This window comes from Cheilinus undulatus, linkage group 7 (genome assembly GCF_018320785.1).
Source record: "Cheilinus undulatus linkage group 7, ASM1832078v1, whole genome shotgun sequence".
Classification (NCBI taxonomy): domain Eukaryota; kingdom Metazoa; phylum Chordata; class Actinopteri; order Labriformes; family Labridae; genus Cheilinus; species Cheilinus undulatus.
The window spans coordinates 30,809,810-30,828,717 of NC_054871.1; the positions used below are offsets into that span (position 1 = coordinate 30,809,810).

Here is an 18,908-nt window from a genome sequence, read left to right on the forward strand (position 1 = left end):
TAGATTTTTTTCACTATGAGGCTAGTGACTACACGAAGTGTAATGTTGACCCTCATTTATCTTAATGTGATGCATTTATACTTGGTTTTTAGCCAGAAATACCAGGATATTAAGTAGAGCCCTATGATTTCCACGTTAATGAAATTGCGGAATTGGCCAATAAAAAAACAGAATTTACAATTTAATGCTGAAATCGCGGAAATTGAATGAATTTGACTGAAATGCTGTTTTTTGTTTTTTGTTTTTTTTAGAAAGAGAAACGTATCACTGGGAATATGTTCCGGGGGATCACTAAAGCGGGGTACAACTTGTGCCTCACTTCACAAACACTCACCCCTCCTAAACAATAACAACATGTCAAAGCAGCTGCACGAAACATCGGCAAACATCACGTAGCTCAACACGGGGCAGTACAGTGCGGCATAATGTTGCACCGTCAAGAAAACTCATCCTTACTTCGAGTTATTTTACCTCACCACACCAGAGAGTCACAGAGAGAGAGAGGTGTGTCTGTGCGCAAGGCACACAGCTGAAGTCACAACTTGAAGACCTACTCACCCCTCGAGGGCTTCAAACTCGAGTCGGACAGACTGAATATGACTAAATATCATTACGATTTTGATTCTAAAATCTATATGATTATTGCTCCGTATTGCCCAGCCCCGGGGTTAGGAACCTTTTTGGTTGAAAGAGCTATTTTTTTAGGAACCCCCTTCCAGAAAATCCTTGAAGAGCCGCAAAACACATTTGAACCTTCCAATGAAGGTGGCGCAGTCAATTAGCCTAAGTCTTTGTCTATCAACATAACTGATTGAGCAAAGGTACGTGGCCATTCACTGATATGTTTTCACACTGATAACCTTCCACTTAGTTGTTATTTTATTCTTACTTTGCATTTTAATCATAATTTTCATTTTGATGCATCTATGGATTTGGAACTACAATAGAAACAACTGTGTACATATTTTTTATTTTTATGTATAAGTGCTATTATCAAACAGTAATTATTTATTTTTAACCTTAATGATACTGATATAATTATTATCATTACTTCTTTATACATCAAAACACACTCCTTACACCTGCTGTCAGACAGAGTTAATGCAGGATATTGTAGAAGCCAATTGTTCACCTATGGATTTGCCAGATGGATTTGTTTCACACATCCATCTGGCAAAGCTTCAATAGGAAACGTTTGAGAAAAGGCAGAGGCTTTGAAAAAAAACTCAGAATGTGATTGGACGAATGTTCTGTCACATCTCTACGGGCCAATAAGAGCAACAAAACACGTGACGTAGCAGCTATCGAGCTGCGCATGCACAGCTACGAGGAATAATGCGAAACATGGTGACTATAGACATGTAAGTACTTGACTTGTGTCATTTTTGAAAAGAAAACAACTCTTTGTTCTTCTTTTAACGAAGAATTGTTGTCAAGTTCTGATAAAACTTACGCTTTAGCAGCATCCACGCTAAGCAAAGAGCCACATGTGGCTCCGGAGCCGCGAGTTCCCGACCCTCGGCCCAGCCCAAGCTCAGAGCACAGATGCATCTCAAAAAGGACAATCTTAAAAAAATCACAATACAGTCCTGTGGTCTGATATTCAAACTTTGATATCTTACTAGTAAAAACTAAATGATAGTAAAAGCTGTTTCAATGCAACAACAACAGAAAAACACACCTAGGCACCCAAAATTGGGTAATATCAAAAAATGCACAGGGTCACCTTCACTGCTCTACTTTTCTTTATAATGGGCAAAATCAACTGAAGAAACACCAGTATTAATGGACCTCTAAGTTTGAATGATTCACAGAGTTTAGTATTGAATCCAGTACCATGTTGGTACTAGCACCAACATATCTGACCAAAATACAACACAGATTTCGATGCATCATTTTAGTACCCCAACTCAAAGCGACCCTCTGCCACTCAAAATGAAAGGCATGAAAATGTGAAAATGATTGTTTGTTCCTGGCGTAATACCAGTGTTGGGGTTCTGCTAAAGCCTCCTTCTTTACAGTGTTTCCCCTACCATTATATTAGGGGGCCGCCCTGCCCCCCCAACGGCACCCCCCGCCCCCTTGAAGGTCAAGTTTTTCATTTAATTGTATTTTCTACATAGCGCCCGATCACAGCAGAAGCCATTTAAGGATTACCTTTCTTATAGAGCAGGTCTCTACCAAGATTCTTTATTAAACAAACTAAATAGCCCTATGTTATTCATCTAGTTTACACTAATACATGTAATTTCTGTGTCCTGGTTTTCTGCTTGTTCCGTCTGACTTTATAACCAGAGCTGAGCAAGCTCACTGAGCTGAGAGCCCTGCCTCCTGCTCCCCGTGTCAGAGCTGCGGTCACATGTGTGCTGTGATGCTTTAACTCAGTATCATTGGAGAGTTGTCTAAAGCAACTAGTTTATCCTCTATAGCTGTGTATGAACCAATGTCCCGCTTGTTTAACATCTACATTTAGATTGCAGCAATTGTGCGTAATTTATTGAATTCTCGCAAAAAGTCTTGCGAGACTTTTAATGCATAAAATACTGCAATCCACTGTATATCACACTGACACACCGGTGGGAAATGTGGTTAAAATTAGCGACTGTTGGGCTCATGTCCGCACCAACTCCCTCTAGATCTTCTCACACAGCAAGCGGAAATACGCACAGTCCCTCACAGGTGTGTAGGGATCAGCTTGGCTCCTATACAGAGTACGACTGTGTGGCCAGTCTGCGGGTCACCTGACGATCATTTTATCATTTTCAAATTCATTCATCCAAGATTATAAAAACTGGTGGACAATCCTTTTTGTCTCTTTATTTCTCGCATGCTTGTTTCTCATAGCCCTGACACCATTGGTGTTACTTGTGATCGTTATTTACGCTCTTGAATAAACCTCGTCCACGTGAGAAACTCTTCAACCTTTATAAATGTAGGAGTGTTGACAAAAGATCACACAGGCAAAAAGACAACAGGAGGAGATGGATGCATGCATGTGTTTGAATAGTAATAGTGAAGAGAGAAAACATTTGAAGATAAAGTCAAACAGATTTCATCATGTATGTAGACAGCATAAACAGGCAGTTGTAAAAGGAAACAAGGGAACCAGACTGGGCCATCTATAGACTTGTTTTATTGTAAGTTGTCATTAAAAGAAACACATGAACACCATGATTCCTTTAAGTCAAGCTTTAATTCACCCACTAACTTTCAAAACACTGTTTCTTCCTCTAAAACTATTGATTCAGGCACCATTTAGGTGTACAGGCGGCATTTATAAAGTATCAATTTATCATCAGTATCAGAAAAAATAAAAATGATACCGAACCCTGCTGCTGTTCTGTCTCTAACTGGCAGCAGCTTGGAGTTAAAAGTTTAAATGAAGATCTTTTATAACTTTGTTCCTTTTGAAACTTTATTAAAAAAAACAGAGATTATATTATTTTCAAAAGTGATACAGATAAAGACTTTTGCCCTGTGATAATTTCTTGTGAAAGAAACAGATGATGTGATATTTCTGTTAAGGTTGTTTTTCTTTCCTGAACCGTCCTCACTGTTTGACTTAAATGCTGAAAGGGCTTCATGTTTTGACAATTTAATCATGACTGATTGGGACATTGACCAAGCCTACTGTGCAGAACTCAAACCAAACTAACAATAAAAGAGGAAATAATATTTTGAAATTGAATGAGAGGTTCAAAGGTTGCAAATCATATTCTGCATATAAACCAAGTATAAAAAGATGCCAACATGCATATCAACTTTGTCTCACACTCCCTGCACCTGTCGAGCTGCAGGTGTTTCTTGGCATTCTGCCGCAGTTTGAGCTCATTCATGAGGACGCAAACCTCCATTGTTGTCTGTGGAAAGTTCCAGAAATCTGAGTCGTTGGTTTATGAGACCTGCAGAGGTGACAGAAAGAGGGAGGGGCGTTGTGAGAATGAGGCCAGTGTTTGAGTGCAGGTAGGGGTGATACTGCTCCCCCACCTCCACCTTCACACCCACCCTCACCCAAACACAATGAGGGAAAGATGGTGTAAACATGTCAGTCCTGAGGCTAGTTCTGCTACATTCCTGCGCTGGAGGGGGTAGTAACAGTTACCACTGCCTTTTTAAAAGCGGTTGTAAAGTTTTTTTTTCCTCCCTCAAATTGCTTTAAATAAAAGGAGTATTCATGCTCGGCCGCATGGTTTGTGTTTTGATTTATCATACGACCAATCTTGTGTTCATTTTGGGATTACGTAAACTTAAGACAAGGCAAATAGAAAGTGTTTGAGTCTGACAGTTTCAGTACTATTTCTAACTGATGACTGCTTTTGAGCCTGTATAAAATATTTTACTAAACAGCTTACCAGTTTATACCCATTTGATACAAGGAAGTTGATTCTGCCATGACTCACCCCTCCATTAAGTTTATCAAAACTGAAAGCTCTTGTTTACATTTTTTTATGATTACACTACAGAAATACTCCATTACAAACTGTAAAGTAGGCAAGGCAGATGTGACATCCTTCTGTTTTTCAACAGTCAAATAAATCACACACTGTGAATATTTGCTATAGAAGATGTAAAAAAAAATAAATAAGTCTGTCTCTTCAGCATGCTATTAATCATCAGGCACCTACTCTTTGTAAGCAGAGACAGACAATAATTGATAAAGCTTTGTTACGATACTAAAGGAGAATCCTGTTATATTGATGATACCTGTATTGATAATATGAAAATTAAAGACGTTCCTGGCACACAATATTGTTTACTTTTTGTTATTGACAAAATTATCGAAGCAAACTTCTGCAGAATGTTTGCACAACTACACAGACAATATTTTGGATCAGAATTGGGGCCGATTTTAGAGCAATTTAGACCGTGTCTTCAGTCTTCACAGAATGTAATCTATGGACTCATTTAAAGTATTTAGTCTTTACTCATAACTGATCACCAAGGTGAATTATGATATCTGATTAAACACAATTTATCTGTGAGTTTCATCCACCTGATTAAGTCTTAAGTCGAGAAAACTCCCAGAATTTGGTCAAAATTAAGCACAGTTTATTTAAAACAGGAACACAGCAGCATCAGGAAAAACGCATGAAATTGGTTATTTGAATACAGCTTACAAAGAGCTTTATGAGTCATGGCAAGACAGGAAAAACTATATGTAAGCAATGGTATTAAGTGCAAGAGATTGATGATAAAAACTTTTCATAATGGACCTGCAATCTTTGCATTTTATGAATTTCTCTTGCATAGACAACTTTGCTAGTCATCAATTCTGATATCAAAGTTAAAAAAAAGTTTATAAAAAAGTGTAAAATCTCACCTCGTCTAGCAAGCCAAGTGTCTGGTCACACCCCTAATATTTACAAATTATTTTTGTCTTTAATAATATCAAAACTGATCATCAAAATAAAGTTAAAGAGCTAAAACATAAGTCTATAAAATCCACAAGATTGAAAAAAAAGAAACAAACTTTAGTCCTAAGAAACAAAAATACTTAAGGTGACATAGGTCTGTTGGTCCAGCCTAAAACTCAACAAACTTATTTGTGCATGAGGCCAATAATAACAACGTTATAGGCCGGTATCTACTGCTGGTATGTTTTTGAAAATATTGGCAGAAATGTTTTAATGCCAATGCTAATATCATGCCAATAATATTGTGTATCCCTAGTTAGCAGTGCTAGAAATGCAGGCCTTTAATCTTCTTTCCAGGTTAACCTCCACTTTCCTGTGCTGAATATTGTTGCACACTGCTTTAGTTATGTTACCTTAAGTTGGCAAAGCCTGCCCTACATCTAACTTAATACTGATTTTCTGGTTTAAAACGGTGCTAAACCACACTGTTCCTCTGATATGCCATTAGTGCAATCAGTTCATCATTGTTTACGTCAAATTAAAGAGGGTTATGGCATAGGGATGCATGATATTGGATTTTGGCCAATATCAGATATGCTGATTTTTCCACTCATTTTGCTAAAACTAATAATGATACCACCTTCTATATTTAAAAAAACACCAAGTGTCTCCAGTGCAAAGAGGCTGTTTCAAGTGGAGCTGGTAGGAGTGGGAAAGTGGACACACTAGACAATAAACTATACCTGATGGCACAATCATAGATTATATAAATGATTTATTCTAATGACATGTATAATTGATATATCAGCTGTATAATGGAAGACATACTCATATCTGCTAATATTGTGTTGATAATATCCCTGCCATTAACTGGAGCTACAGTGGCCACTAGTGGTGGGTGGCTGTGTTACTCCTTAGGCAGAGGATTTGACAAGGGTTATGGGCCTAAATTCATAGAAGATATTAAGAATTAGGTTAACCAACTAGAATTGTGGTGCTGAATATCAAGGGATCTAAGTTAAACTTTTAGTGAGCGAATCACAACCATTCAAACTCAAAACAGACCCTCGATTCTTAATGGACCAATGCTTGTCTCTTTATTTTGCTTGCTGCACGGTCAGCCAAACTATGACATTTGTTTTTTTGTTTGTTTGTTTTTTCAAAGCTTTGGTACTCTTCAATACTGTTGAATCATCATTAAATTACAGGTTTTGGTGGTATCAAAGCATTGAACATATTCCAATATTATGTGTAGCTCATTTTTTCAGAGCCAGATGTTTGAAGGTTCTCATGGGTTCGAGCAGGTTGTATAAAAGTTTCTGATTGGACCACCTTGAATAAGCTCTGTTAAACTTTATCCTCATAATTTAAGGCAGGGAGAGTGATCCTTTTAGTGCGTCTACCATTTGACAGATGCAGTTGTCATGGAGCATACCTACACATTGTGAGAGCATGTTTTCTTGATCAAGTTTAATTAAGTTTCTTTCCTCCTAAAAGTATCTTGAGGTGAAGAGTGGCAGAACAAGTTTGTTGGATAAAGGTGTCCTAGTGTTGCATTAGACAAGCTCGTGTTTAAATGTTCATTTTAATCTCTGTTAATCAGAAGACACAGCTCCGTCAGGTGTATCTTGACTGTGGTGACCTAAGGCTTTAGGTGACTGAGGCATCCCCAGGGGACAGGAACTGACAAATACCTTTGTTTACTCTTTGCTGAGTTTTTCATCCCGTTGGCTTGATTGGAATGTGTGTTCTTTCTTGTGTGTTTTGTTTTTTCGGACATGTGACTGGAATCCATTTAGCTGATAGTATCTGCTTTAACTTGGCATTAACTTGGTCTTCAAGCTGACTGCTGCCTGTCTGGACTTTATGATTACTTGTTTTAAGTCAAGAGTACAGAAAAAAAGCCTACGCTAAATACCTCAGATATAAGCTAGGCAGATGTTAGTCATATTGCTAAATGGAAATAGAACTAATGCTGTGTTCCAGTTACCTTGGAGATCGGAAGTGGGAATGACATCAAAAAATGAGTGTCTCTATATTCTCTTATTTTGGTTTTTTGGTTGCATGTAGAGCAACTCTATAATGGACGAACCGGCTCCAAAGTTCAGTTAAAAGAAAAGGATGCAATTGCTTGTTATGACAATCTTATACAATGTGTTTTTTAAACAAGAAAGTTTGTTATTTTAATGATTTATAGCGTCGTAAAGTACAGAAGCCTTAAAGCAAAGAAGAATTTCAGCCATATTTTTACCCAAAAGCAGCATCCAAATGGAGAATGAGTGCTACCTATATTGCACAAATACACTGGCAGGTTTGCCTGCATTTTTAGGTAATTAAAAAAAAACATTATTTTTGTTATCGTGTATCAAAACAGGTATGGATATTAGATTTTAAGCAGAACTGTGCAAACGTTTAATAATCTTTTTATGACATTAGATATTGCTGTCATGCATTGCATTTCAAGGTGGAGTTGTTTCATTAATAGATTTATTGTTAACAGTGGAGAGGTTCATTTAGTTTGGCACAATGCCCTGGAAATCACAGACAATGTTGAGTCTGGAGAATTTATAAAATTTTTACCATGCAAGTTTATTTGTAAGAAGTTCAGTCATCATTTGGTACAAGGAAGTCTAGTGAGTCTGATTCATCCTCCACTAACTCAAAGAATTTCTGTTATGCCACTTACCATAGAAAGCTATGAGTATGTAGTTTTATATCAAGTCAACTCGAGCGCATTTGAACATTTTGACAGCATGACCTATTGATTTTGAGCTCTGAATTTTTTTTTTTTCAAACTTTCCTTTAAAATCTGTTTGTGTTCACAATGCAGTGAATATGAGCGAGCAAGTTAAGGTTTGAGAGCAAGCAGACAGAAAATCTAAGGCAGGTTTTAGTGGATAGTTTGAAGAAAAATCTGATCTCAAAATCAATACGTTATGCTTTGCAACAATAATGACTATAATTTTACTCTAAATTTCCCCATTTAGTAAGGATGCGCAGATATATCATTTGAAATCCCAGACCTTGAACTGATGTCCATGTTTGTTTTTCTTCTGAAGTCACGTGACCACGAGAGATCGTTGGCAGGTGTGTGGTCTGAGTGGACTCACAGCCTGGCTGAGTCGTCTAGTGTGTGCACTCAGGATTATATGATGAAAAACCATTTGAATTTGACCTTATGTCCATGTTCTCCCATGTTTTTCACATAATTTAAGATTTGGAAAAAATTTTTCTAGTGCGTGGCCAGCCTTTTTATCAGTTAATTTTCATTGTCAGATCTTAATGAAAATGTTTAAGAAAGATCAGCAACATGCAGTTTCTAAGATGTTACTGTGAAATTTTTGAAGAATTAAGAAAAATTGATTAGTATTTTCCCTGATTATCAAAATCAATGCATCTCTCCCGTTTGGTCTTATTTGCTTCCCCTAGTTATAAGACTGTAAATAAAAGCCTTATTGTAGTGTATGTCCGAATTGATTCAATACATTTACTTTGGTTTTATTTTGATTTAATATGGTAAAACTTAAATGGTAGTAAGATGCAACTTAAACTTGAGCTGGGCTTCCATAAGTGACTTATTTTGTCAGCGTTCAGTCATGCTTGCCTTTTATTACAGTTGCAATGACGATCTCATTTCAGGAATATACCGTACCACCAGCCGTCTTGTAATTTGCACGTCTTTTGTCTTGTTGCTGGTTTTTTTTTTTCAAGGTAAAAAAGGAGTGTTGGTTTCACAGGACGAGATGACTACCATATTTGAGATGGCTCTGTCAGCGACTGTATAGTAGACTGTGATGATCTATTTGTTGTCAGGTGTGTTTTGGTATTCGGGGGAAGGGCTTAAAACCACTTTAGTGCTGCTACTGCCATCCCCAGGGACAGAGCGACAGGTAAAACCAGCCCAGTCAATCAGATACAGAGCAACAGAGGAGGGTTTTTAGCCTGATGTCATCCGTCAAAGCTGCCAGTTGTGATTTGAACATTTATGTTCAACTATGTATAAGTAAATGCTTTAGAAGCCATCTGAGGCTGTGTATAATTACTGTCTTAAATCTGTGCCTTGAACTTAACGAAAAGCTGCTCCTAGTCCTAGTCCTGGTCACAAATATGGAAATTATGACCAATTAGGAATGGGTCCTACAGGGTTTCCCCTGGCATTCCCCTCTGTAGCTACCATTTTCCTCTCACCTTGGACTGAAATTATTCATTAGCTGAAATTGTAATGCCTACTGTTATTGCCATTAGATTGTTTTGATAGAAACTCTGCATGTGTCAGCAAGATCCGAGTAAGTGATTGCCTATCAAGTGACGTGAAACCTCCTTAGAATATAATCAAGTGAGTCATGTCTTCATTGCAACCATTGTTTTTCCACTGGTAGGTTTATTCTCCAACCTTAAGTAAACATCAAGCTTTATGACTTTTATTGATGCTTCCCAGCTCAGATGAATTAGATTTTTGCCTTGCGAGCTACAAATGTTTGCTATGCTTGTGTGCCTGTCAGTAAACTTAGGTTTTATGTTTAGATTTGGAGAAGGGATTTATCTACAGTGGGATAGATTGGACCTAGATGAGAAGCTTTTATAGACAATAGGGAAAACTTGGGTGAAAGTAAACTTCTCCTGACTTGTTTCAGGAATTTCAGCTGTGATATTGATCGTCTCTCAGCAAACAGAGAGAAATGGAAGCCAGTTTTGCTTACTGGGTGTTGGCTGGGTCGAGAGCCAGTGCATGTGTAACAATGGCCCCCTTCATGACAACAGAGTGTCCACTGATTTCTCGCCCACTCCTTGTGAATAATATTATCAGCCCACCCCCAGGAGAAAACTTACAAGGCGACTCCACAGTCGTGTGTTTCAGTGGGTTGAGGGTGTGGCCAGGAGAGTTAAAAAAAAGGGGGGAAACTGCGACTTGTAGAAGTAAGGGCGGCGGTCACAAGGTAGCAAGTCGCGCTTTTCACTTTCAGGAGTTTTGCATCGTGGGTTTAAATAGGGGCCATGTCGCTCTCTCACCCCAGTCGTACTCTGACTCTGACACTCGCTCACACACATCGCTTGCTCTCTCCCTCTCTTGCTCGCTCTCTCTCCCTCCCTCTCCTTCTGTGAGCTAGTTATTCATCCGCTGTGTGAGTCAGGGAGGGCGGGGATTTGGAAGACTTCTGTACCAGTCACACTTTGTCAGTTTACTTTCTCATTCCCCATCTCTCTCTTTCTCTCTCCTTCTCTCTCTGCCTCTGCTCTGCTGTCTTCTCTGTTTGCTGCTGCACAGCCTGCCCGCCTGCCCTTATAGTTCACGGAGAGGCTTTGCCAAACTGCGAAAGAGGAAGCCGTTTTTGATGATTTAAAGGGGAAGTTCTAGTCTTGACAAGGTAAGTTGCTCAGTGTTGCGTAGAAGGTGAACTAACTTGTGTGGAGTCGGCCACAGCTTTGTGGTTTCTCCTCAGGGAAAGTTTCTGCTCTTTTGGTGTTTGAGGATCTTATGCTGCCCTTTTTTATGAAGTATCCAAAGTTTTTTACTAACCCTGGCTTTTTAGATCTTTCTTTTTGACTCATTTGCTTTGGTTTGTTCATCATTAACTTTTGCCTCGTGAGTGTGAGCTCCCTTTTTTCCATCCCTATGATTCATTGACACGGCTCTCTGAGGAAATGTTCCCCCTCCCTTTCCACTTTTTTTTTTTTTATCCTGGAAGATAAAAAGCAGCCACCACCTCGTCAAGGTTTCCTGAGCAGCAGTGGAAATGGTGTGTTTTAGTAGAAATGTTAGACAAGATGTATATGAGGGCTGTAAATCAAGAGCAATTCTCTTTTGAGGAGACACACGTCATTGTCAATGGTAGGCCTGGTGTGTACAGCTTCATAATAGGGCAGCAGAGGCGTATGGACCCCTCACACAGTTATGAGGAAGTTCTTGTCCTCTTGTGGAATTACTATTAGTATTGCTAAAGTTAATAAACAAAGATTAGCTTATACTGCTGCTCCAAATTGTGTGGGAATACAAAAACGGTGACAATATGCTTGAGGTCTCTGGTGATGAGACCTCAAACATAGTTTGAGCTGTAATTCAGTTTCCTTTTCTCTGGACTTCTGCTTTAATCTGGGACTGTGGTTAAACAAATGTATCTTTTTTTCAACTAATGTCATAATCATAAGACTGTCCCTCTGACTCTATCACTTTTATTATTACACTCAAAAATAACACTCCTAAGTGAGTCACATAAATGTTCATGCAGAAGTTTGGAAGCTGCGTGATTTTAGAGGTCTTATGATTAAAATGGATTTGTCAATAATTAGCTTATGCAATATCACTGCATTTTCAACATCAACCTTAGAAAGGTGGCTCTCTTGGTTTCAACAAATACTATCAAATAATGTTGCAAACCTAGATCAAACTACAATCTTTGCCTTGCCAAAATAATTGACAGTTTGCACTTTGAATTTCTATTGTAAACTAAATTCAAGCCACATGATGTGGTCAATCTGCCACCACACAATACAAGGTCACTGTGTAACAATAACCCAGATGTTACCTCTAACCTGATCAGATGATCATCTGATCCATTTAACTCTTCAGCATTTTTCCTCAGAACAAGAGAGACTCTTCACCACAGACATGATGATACTCTTGTTGAAATGTGAGGCGCCTGCCCAAATGCCTCATCAGCGGTTCAAAAACAACCACAGCTTTTTGCGTAAGAGTTTTTTGAAATGTCTTGTGTCTGATCTGTCAAACAACACCACCATTTGCTCACTGGGTGATAACACTGAGGCCTGCAAGAAGACAAAACTCCAGTTTATTGCTTTTTTTTTGTCCACCGTATCGGCAGGAGGAAGGTAGTCAGTGCTGCCGAGTGCAGCTGTCATAACTTGAACTTGATCACCTGGAAGTGTAACAAGGAGATCGAGCAGAGATGATACAGAGTGTTAACACGGCCTTGTGGTTAACAATTGAAGCGGTGAGAGCTGAGCAAGCTGCAGGGGTGATCTGACTACAAAGACGGGAGGAATATCCGCTTTGTGAGATAAAATCAGTTCTCACTGTCAGCCTGTTCCTCGAGATCTGTTTGAACTTTAAGGCAATGAATGCTAAATGCATTTTTCCTGAATATAAAAGCAAATCAAAAAAGGAATTAACATGAGACGATCAGTTTTTGTTGACTGTGGGCTGCATTTTGGTATCAAGAGTTTTTCTTTGTATTAAGGACATTTTAGTTATGTCAGATATTGTGGTGTTCATTCTTAAACTACGTTTTCAGGGATTCTGTTGCAGACTGGAAATAGTCTTGAGAAAAGGGTCCTGTTTTTTATTTTCCAGAGTCCATTGCAACTTTCTGTTTTAACCATGTTTTAAAAAGTGGTACAGGAACCAGGTTGGCATCTTTCAAACTAAAATTCAGCTTGCAGTGAGTGGTGAGGACATCCTTGTTGTGGACTGAAAATGTGTGTGCAGCACCTGAGAGAGCTCCACTCCCTGTACTCTGTCTGAAATTATTAGCTTTTAATTATATTGGCTTAAGGAGGGCCGTTCTTTAGTCCTCAGGCGGTGAAAACTTGCAGCATTGTAGATCGTAAAGCAAACAATGGCTGCCTTTGGGTCCAATGTTGTTAGAGACCACGCCCTGCATGTCCTCTGCTTTGTCAATACAGTTTACAGTTTACACTTGATATGAAAGGCCTTTGTCAACAGAAAAAAGCAGGTCTGAAAACCATAGCAACATTCCTGTGTACAAGTTGCAGCACTTCACTGATAAAGGTTTCACACCTTATTTGTAGAGGAACTAATAGCTTATAGTTTGCAGTGGCAGTTTTCCAAAAACACAATAACCACACATTTTGTGTTTGCCTAAAAAAAATATTGAAACACCAATGTCTTTGTGGTTTTAGTTTAAGGATTAGCCTCTACTTTAGGGGGGGCATAAGATTTTGTTCAGGAGAGCATTTCAGGTATTTTGTCTTAAAAGTGGAGTACTGTTTTTCTGTCAGATGAGGGATGCCCTTGCAGCTTGCCGGAGCACCTCCTGTCTGATATCAGGCTATGCCTGATGAGGGGTTGGAGCTGAGGTGAAGCATACTGGGACGTTTGTTGGGAGTGTTTGTTTGGGCAGGGATGAGCTGCTCTCTCATGGTAATTGCATTTCAGTCCTGCTGAATAAGGAAATATCCTTGTTGCTCCTACTTGTTAAGTTACCAGAGACTCAGACATAAATAAATTCTTGCCAAGAATGAGACATCTGTGCTTTTTGACTAGTTTTTACATCATCTGTTCTTGAGGGAAAACGTATTATTTTTGTTTAGGGGAACATCACTTACTAGGAAACTTTAACTTATTTTCTAAACCATATGGCTCTGTAGGAAATGGAAAAAAAAACAGATGGTGCTTTTTGTTATATTTTTTGCAAAATATAAACTGGCCAAAGTCTTGTTTTCTTGACTTGAGTGATATTTAACTCTTTGAATGGCTGTCATGGGATTGGTGAAAGGTTTGCTGCCGTGTCAGTCTTTAAGATGTCAAACTAACTGTAACTTTCTCTTTTTTCCAGATAATTGGCTTACAACAATAAAAGATGGCAAATGTGCTCCAGGAGATTAAAGCTTTTGGCTCCCACGCCATGGATATCTATGACTACCTCTTGGCAGGACTTGGTATGTTAAACAACCTGTTAAATATAAAGATTACTGATTAATATTTTATGATCTAATTTGGTTCCTTGTTTTTATTTGGCAGATCCTCGGTTGAAGGGTTATCCACTGATGCAGAGTCCTATTCCCATGACTGCAATATTGCTGTGCTACCTTTTCTTTGTACTGTACCTGGGACCCTCCATAATGGCCAAACGCAAGCCCTTTCAGCTTAAGGAGGCCATGATAGTCTACAACTTTCTGCTAGTGGCTCTGTCAATATTTATTGTCTATGAAGTAAGAACCTGTCTTTTGTAGTTTTAATTAGGGATGCATTTAATTTTCTGCACACTTCAGCCATTTCAGACCAAAGATTCACAACGAGACGAGTTGAAACCTGCAACCGTTCTGAGGCTGCTCTGCAGCATTCTGATACTGGACCAGTTCCCACTGCTGCCACTGTGGGAGACGATGTAATGTTCCCATTGCAATGACTCTCACAGACACTCAATTTGATGTGATTTTACTTTTCAAGTTGTTGTGAGATAGAGCTATTTTCAAGGACAGTACTGCACGTCCACTGACGTGTAGCAGATAGCACACCGCTCTCTCACAGTTTGGCAGTTTATTTTTTGATATGACCTCTGTCAGTATCTCTTTCATCATGATAATGAGTGACATTAGGCTGCTTGGTTCCTGGATGATGACCTTTGATAAAGGTCATCATGTTTCTTATTACCATCATAGTGTGGTGTTGCGTTTTTACAGCGCATGTAAACCCAAGAGTGCTTTTCTAGCTCAGACCTAAGTGGAAATTACCCTTTTTTCACAAATTTAGCTACTACAGCCTTGAATTTCTCGTATTAGTTAATAAAGCTGATGTTTAGAGCTAATGGGGGAAAGGTTTACTTAAAAAGGATTGATTTAATCATTTTCAAAATTGATACCACAGTTTTATCAAAGTAAATATTCTGCTTTTAGCAAATATTAGTTGGTATTTATAACCTTTCAAAACAAATTTACTTTTCACCTGCTGGCAAAAAAACAGCCATCAGTGATTTGACAAACTGAATCACATGCAGCACCATCAGCCAGCCTGATACGAGCTGCAATGGCTCAGTTCACACTGCTGCATCTGTCGCCGGCGATGTTATTGAATGCTCTATCAGGAATCTTTGGTCTAAACTGGGCTTTAGATGTGTTCATGTAGGTTTAGTTTAATTTATCAAATGATCACAGTCGTTTTGTTACTCACTTTATGATTCATACTTAAATTATTTAGCACTATAAAGATTAAAAAAAAAATCTGGTTCTCTAGTTCTTGATGTCTGGATGGGTCACAACATATACCTGGAGATGTGATGCAGTGGATACATCTGACAGTCCTCAGGCACTACGAGTAAGCCTCCCTGACTCACACAGTTCCTGATTCTTATGAATAAAATTATTTGACTGATTGAAATTTTTCCGAGGTAAAGTTTTTTTTTTCTCCTCACCAGATGGTCCAAGTGGCCTGGCTGTTCTGGTTCTCAAAGATTATCGAGCTCATGGACACTGTAAGTTCCGTTTTTTACAGTGTTCTTCGTGTTCAATTGTGGTTACTCCTTTGGCTTTAAGTAAACAATGTCCCCTTTCTCTCCCAGATCTTCTTTGTACTGAGAAAAAAGCATGGCCAGATCACATTCCTGCATATCTTCCACCACTCCTTCATGCCCTGGACCTGGTGGTGGGGAGTTGGCTATGCTCCTGGTGAGTAAACCTACATCATAACTCCACAAAGAGATGAAAATGAGAAACTGAGGGAAAATAGCAGGTTGGGGCTTTTATGTTAGTAACTGAGGATGCAAACCATATGCTCTTTATTTAGTTTTTGCTTTTTTGTTTATTAAACAACAAAATGCAACTATTTTAACTGAGAAAAACTGCCTTTATAACATTTTGATCCTGCAATATAACAGGGATAATCTGCCTTTTCATTCCCAAATTCCACACTGTGAACACATGTTGTTGCTCTATGTTACTTGGGTTGAATGCATTACCAGGGTTGTAGCAAAGCTCCCTAGCAGAATACAAACTTCAGCAAGTTACTGACTTAGTGTGGATTGTTCTTCACTGACGTCAGTGAAGGGGGGAGTAAGAGATCAGTGAGGACATTAACAAGAAAGTCTAATAATAGAAAAATAGATTGGCAAAGAAAAGGGCAGACAGGAGCAAAACTTAGACTGGCTTTTAGTTTTTGGTGAGAGAGTGAATTGCACTCTGAAACTGTAGGGATTCCAAGTTTCTAAAAATAGAGGTTCTTACATAATGTGGCTTTAAACAGTCCTTCAGGAAAGCTTGGCCAGACTATTTTTCTGGCACTAAATTCAGTCTAGCCATGAGAAATATTCACCCTAACTTAGAGTGAGAACTTTGCGACCCATTGATTATTTTAGTCGCACGGTCTGATTTCCTTTGGCTTCACTGTTTGACTCTGCTCCATGCTGTGATGCCCTCCTCAGGTGGAATGGGATCTTTCCACGCCATGGTGAACTCCACCGTCCACATCATCATGTACTTCTACTACGGCCTTGCCGCTGCTGGACCACGCTTCCAGAAGTTTTTGTGGTGGAAGAAATACATGACAGCCATTCAGCTGGTATGTGTACTCCATGTGCCCCTTTATTTAAATTGTTTAGAAATCAGGACACATTGTAAGCTTTATTATTGGTATTTAGATTCATTCTTGTGTGCTGATGCATTTGGCAGTGTAAATGGCTGTGTTACAAAAGCAGAAAGATTCCTCTACATACAGTACGTGTTGACTGAATCTTGATTCATTCCCACCAGATCCAGTTTGTCCTGGTTTCCCTCCATGCTACTCAGTATTACTTCATGGACAGCTGCGACTACCAGTTCCCCATCATCATCCACCTCGTCTGGATTTACGGCACCTTCTTCTTCTTGCTCTTCTCCAACTTCTGGGTCCAGGCTTACGTGAAGGGAAAACGGCTGCCCAAGCAAGATATTAAGCCTTGCCAGAACGGCACAGCTGTCTACACCAACGGCAAACACCACGAGAGCGGCAACAACCGCGGAGCCACAAACGGCACGACCAACGGCTCAGCTCGCCACGAGAATGGCAGCGCTCACGCTGGCAAGATGAAGAAGGCCTAGGAAATCTGGAAGGAAACACCCAAAAAGTATGACCCAGTGAAGCTGATAAATGTGCTCCGCATTCCAAAGATTATTTTGGCTGTGTTTCTTTTCCTGTTTTTTAGTTTTATATGCAAAACATGGGGAAATGACGTGGTCAGTGATTTCCACAGTCGGGAGTCGCACATTTGCTTGGTTAGTTTTTTAGTTTCTTGGAGTTGGGAAACCCTCTACAGAATACAATGTATGAAGAGAAGATGTTTTGCCCTAAATGTAATCTTCACTGATGTTGCACGCAAACGCCTAGTTCAGTATACACTTACCAGAGCCCTGTGTCCCCATGACTCCACTGTGGACAGATGACTGTACAGTTTCTATCCAACTTGAAAATACTTTTTGTAAATAGTTTTACAGCAAACAACTAATTGTATTGGTATGCTTTAGATTTCTAAATTTTGTTCACTTGTATTTAAAAAATTAAAATGCCAATAAATTCCATTTTTAAATTATCTTGTACATTCTGCGTGTCTGTATTTTCTGTTCTATGTAAGGGCTTACTGTGTGAGTAAGATGCTTTAAGCCTTGACAGTTCTAGTTGGCAGGTTTTCGAAGGAAGGCTGACATTGTGCTGTGTTGCAACAAAAGAGGGAAAGTATTGACATTGCTTGTGCCTCATGTCTTTGTCATCCAAAGTATGTGGAGCAAGTAGGAGGTAAACAAGAGCCCCATTCTGCTTTGTTAAAGATTCATCGTAAGAGGCAGAAAGAACGAATCCTGCAGACCGGATCTACGCCCACAAGACTTGCCCACCCCCCCCGGTTCATCAGGGTCAGAAGTGAGCTGACATTTTCATGAGTTTACTGTCGATAGTTCTTCTTTACATCCTTTCAGTCAGTAAATACTCAAAGGGAATGCCTGATGGAGAATTACAGTAACAACTGTTTGGTCATAATCCTCACTAGAGCAGACATGAATGGCAGGAGAGGTTTCTATTTGAAAAAGAGCTGTTAATAGTGACAGGTGTATTACCATAGAGAGCTAAGATTAATGAGATTAATAAAACATTTTAATCACAAGTAAATCAAGTTTGAACAGAAAACTATCGAGTGTATAGAATTCAAGTTTTATATTCAGCAAAGCAGGTTGGTAAACAGACTTCATATTATATATGGACTTTAATCTGCAGCAATCAAAGCATGAACCCATGACATTTTGACATTTCCATTATTATTGTTATTTCTTGTGCGATGTAGGTGTTTGAATTAATCTAAAGTGAAATTTATTTTGCCACTGCTTTTGCTCAGTTGATGGAACAGGTGCAAATAGAGGCCTGCTGGTTCTTGGTTTGATTCCCAGCCTGCAACTACTCTGACTGTTGTCCCCACTCTCTCCTTCCAGTCTTTTTTTCTTTGCTCTAGGTATCATTTTCACAAAGTTGCTTCAAGAGATGACATTCTAAGAGATTCTTTGAACTGTAACTTTATCTAGAAATTTCCTGTTGAATTTAAATCTAGATCCTGGTAAAAAATAAGTAATTCACAGTTCATCTTAGCTCTTAAAATAGCTTCTATAGGGAGATGCGGTAAGGAGTAGTGACAAGGCTTTTAAAAGGTTAAGAAGCAATACAAGATGTTCTCCAAACACAAAGGGAAGAATATTCTTACTAGGGCTGGCAGACTAGAAACATTTTAACTAAAAATTAACTTTGATTGCTGCAGTTATTGACAATTATTGGATCTTTTTTTATACATTTTGAAATGTCACAATTTTGCATACATGGTCTTGGTGTCAAGTTGGATTTTTCTA

The 18,908-nt window shown here is 38.9% G+C and overlaps 1 protein-coding gene across 4 annotated transcripts in view; it reads left to right on the forward strand.

Annotated features, from left to right (window-relative positions):
• Positions 1 to 17,611, forward strand: part of elovl1b (ELOVL fatty acid elongase 1b) — a 21,644-nt gene extending 4,033 nt beyond the window's left edge. The window contains exons 2-10 of one of the 4 annotated variants that reach the window (XM_041791492.1): positions 10,621 to 10,720; positions 11,923 to 12,040; positions 13,889 to 13,991; positions 14,074 to 14,264; positions 15,286 to 15,366; positions 15,467 to 15,523; positions 15,611 to 15,716; positions 16,469 to 16,605; positions 16,797 to 17,611. In XM_041791492.1, the coding sequence (XP_041647426.1) occupies positions 13,913 to 13,991; positions 14,074 to 14,264; positions 15,286 to 15,366; positions 15,467 to 15,523; positions 15,611 to 15,716; positions 16,469 to 16,605; positions 16,797 to 17,123 (978 nt within the window). In that variant the 5' untranslated portion in view covers positions 10,621 to 10,720; positions 11,923 to 12,040; positions 13,889 to 13,912 and the 3' untranslated portion in view covers positions 17,124 to 17,611. The remainder of the gene's footprint in view (positions 1 to 10,620; positions 10,721 to 11,922; positions 12,041 to 13,888; positions 13,992 to 14,073; positions 14,265 to 15,285; positions 15,367 to 15,466; positions 15,524 to 15,610; positions 15,717 to 16,468; positions 16,606 to 16,796) is intronic. The other 3 variants (XM_041791491.1, XM_041791490.1, XM_041791493.1) reach the window with 3 other exon arrangements.
• The last annotated feature ends 1,297 nt before the right edge of the window (positions 17,612 to 18,908 follow it).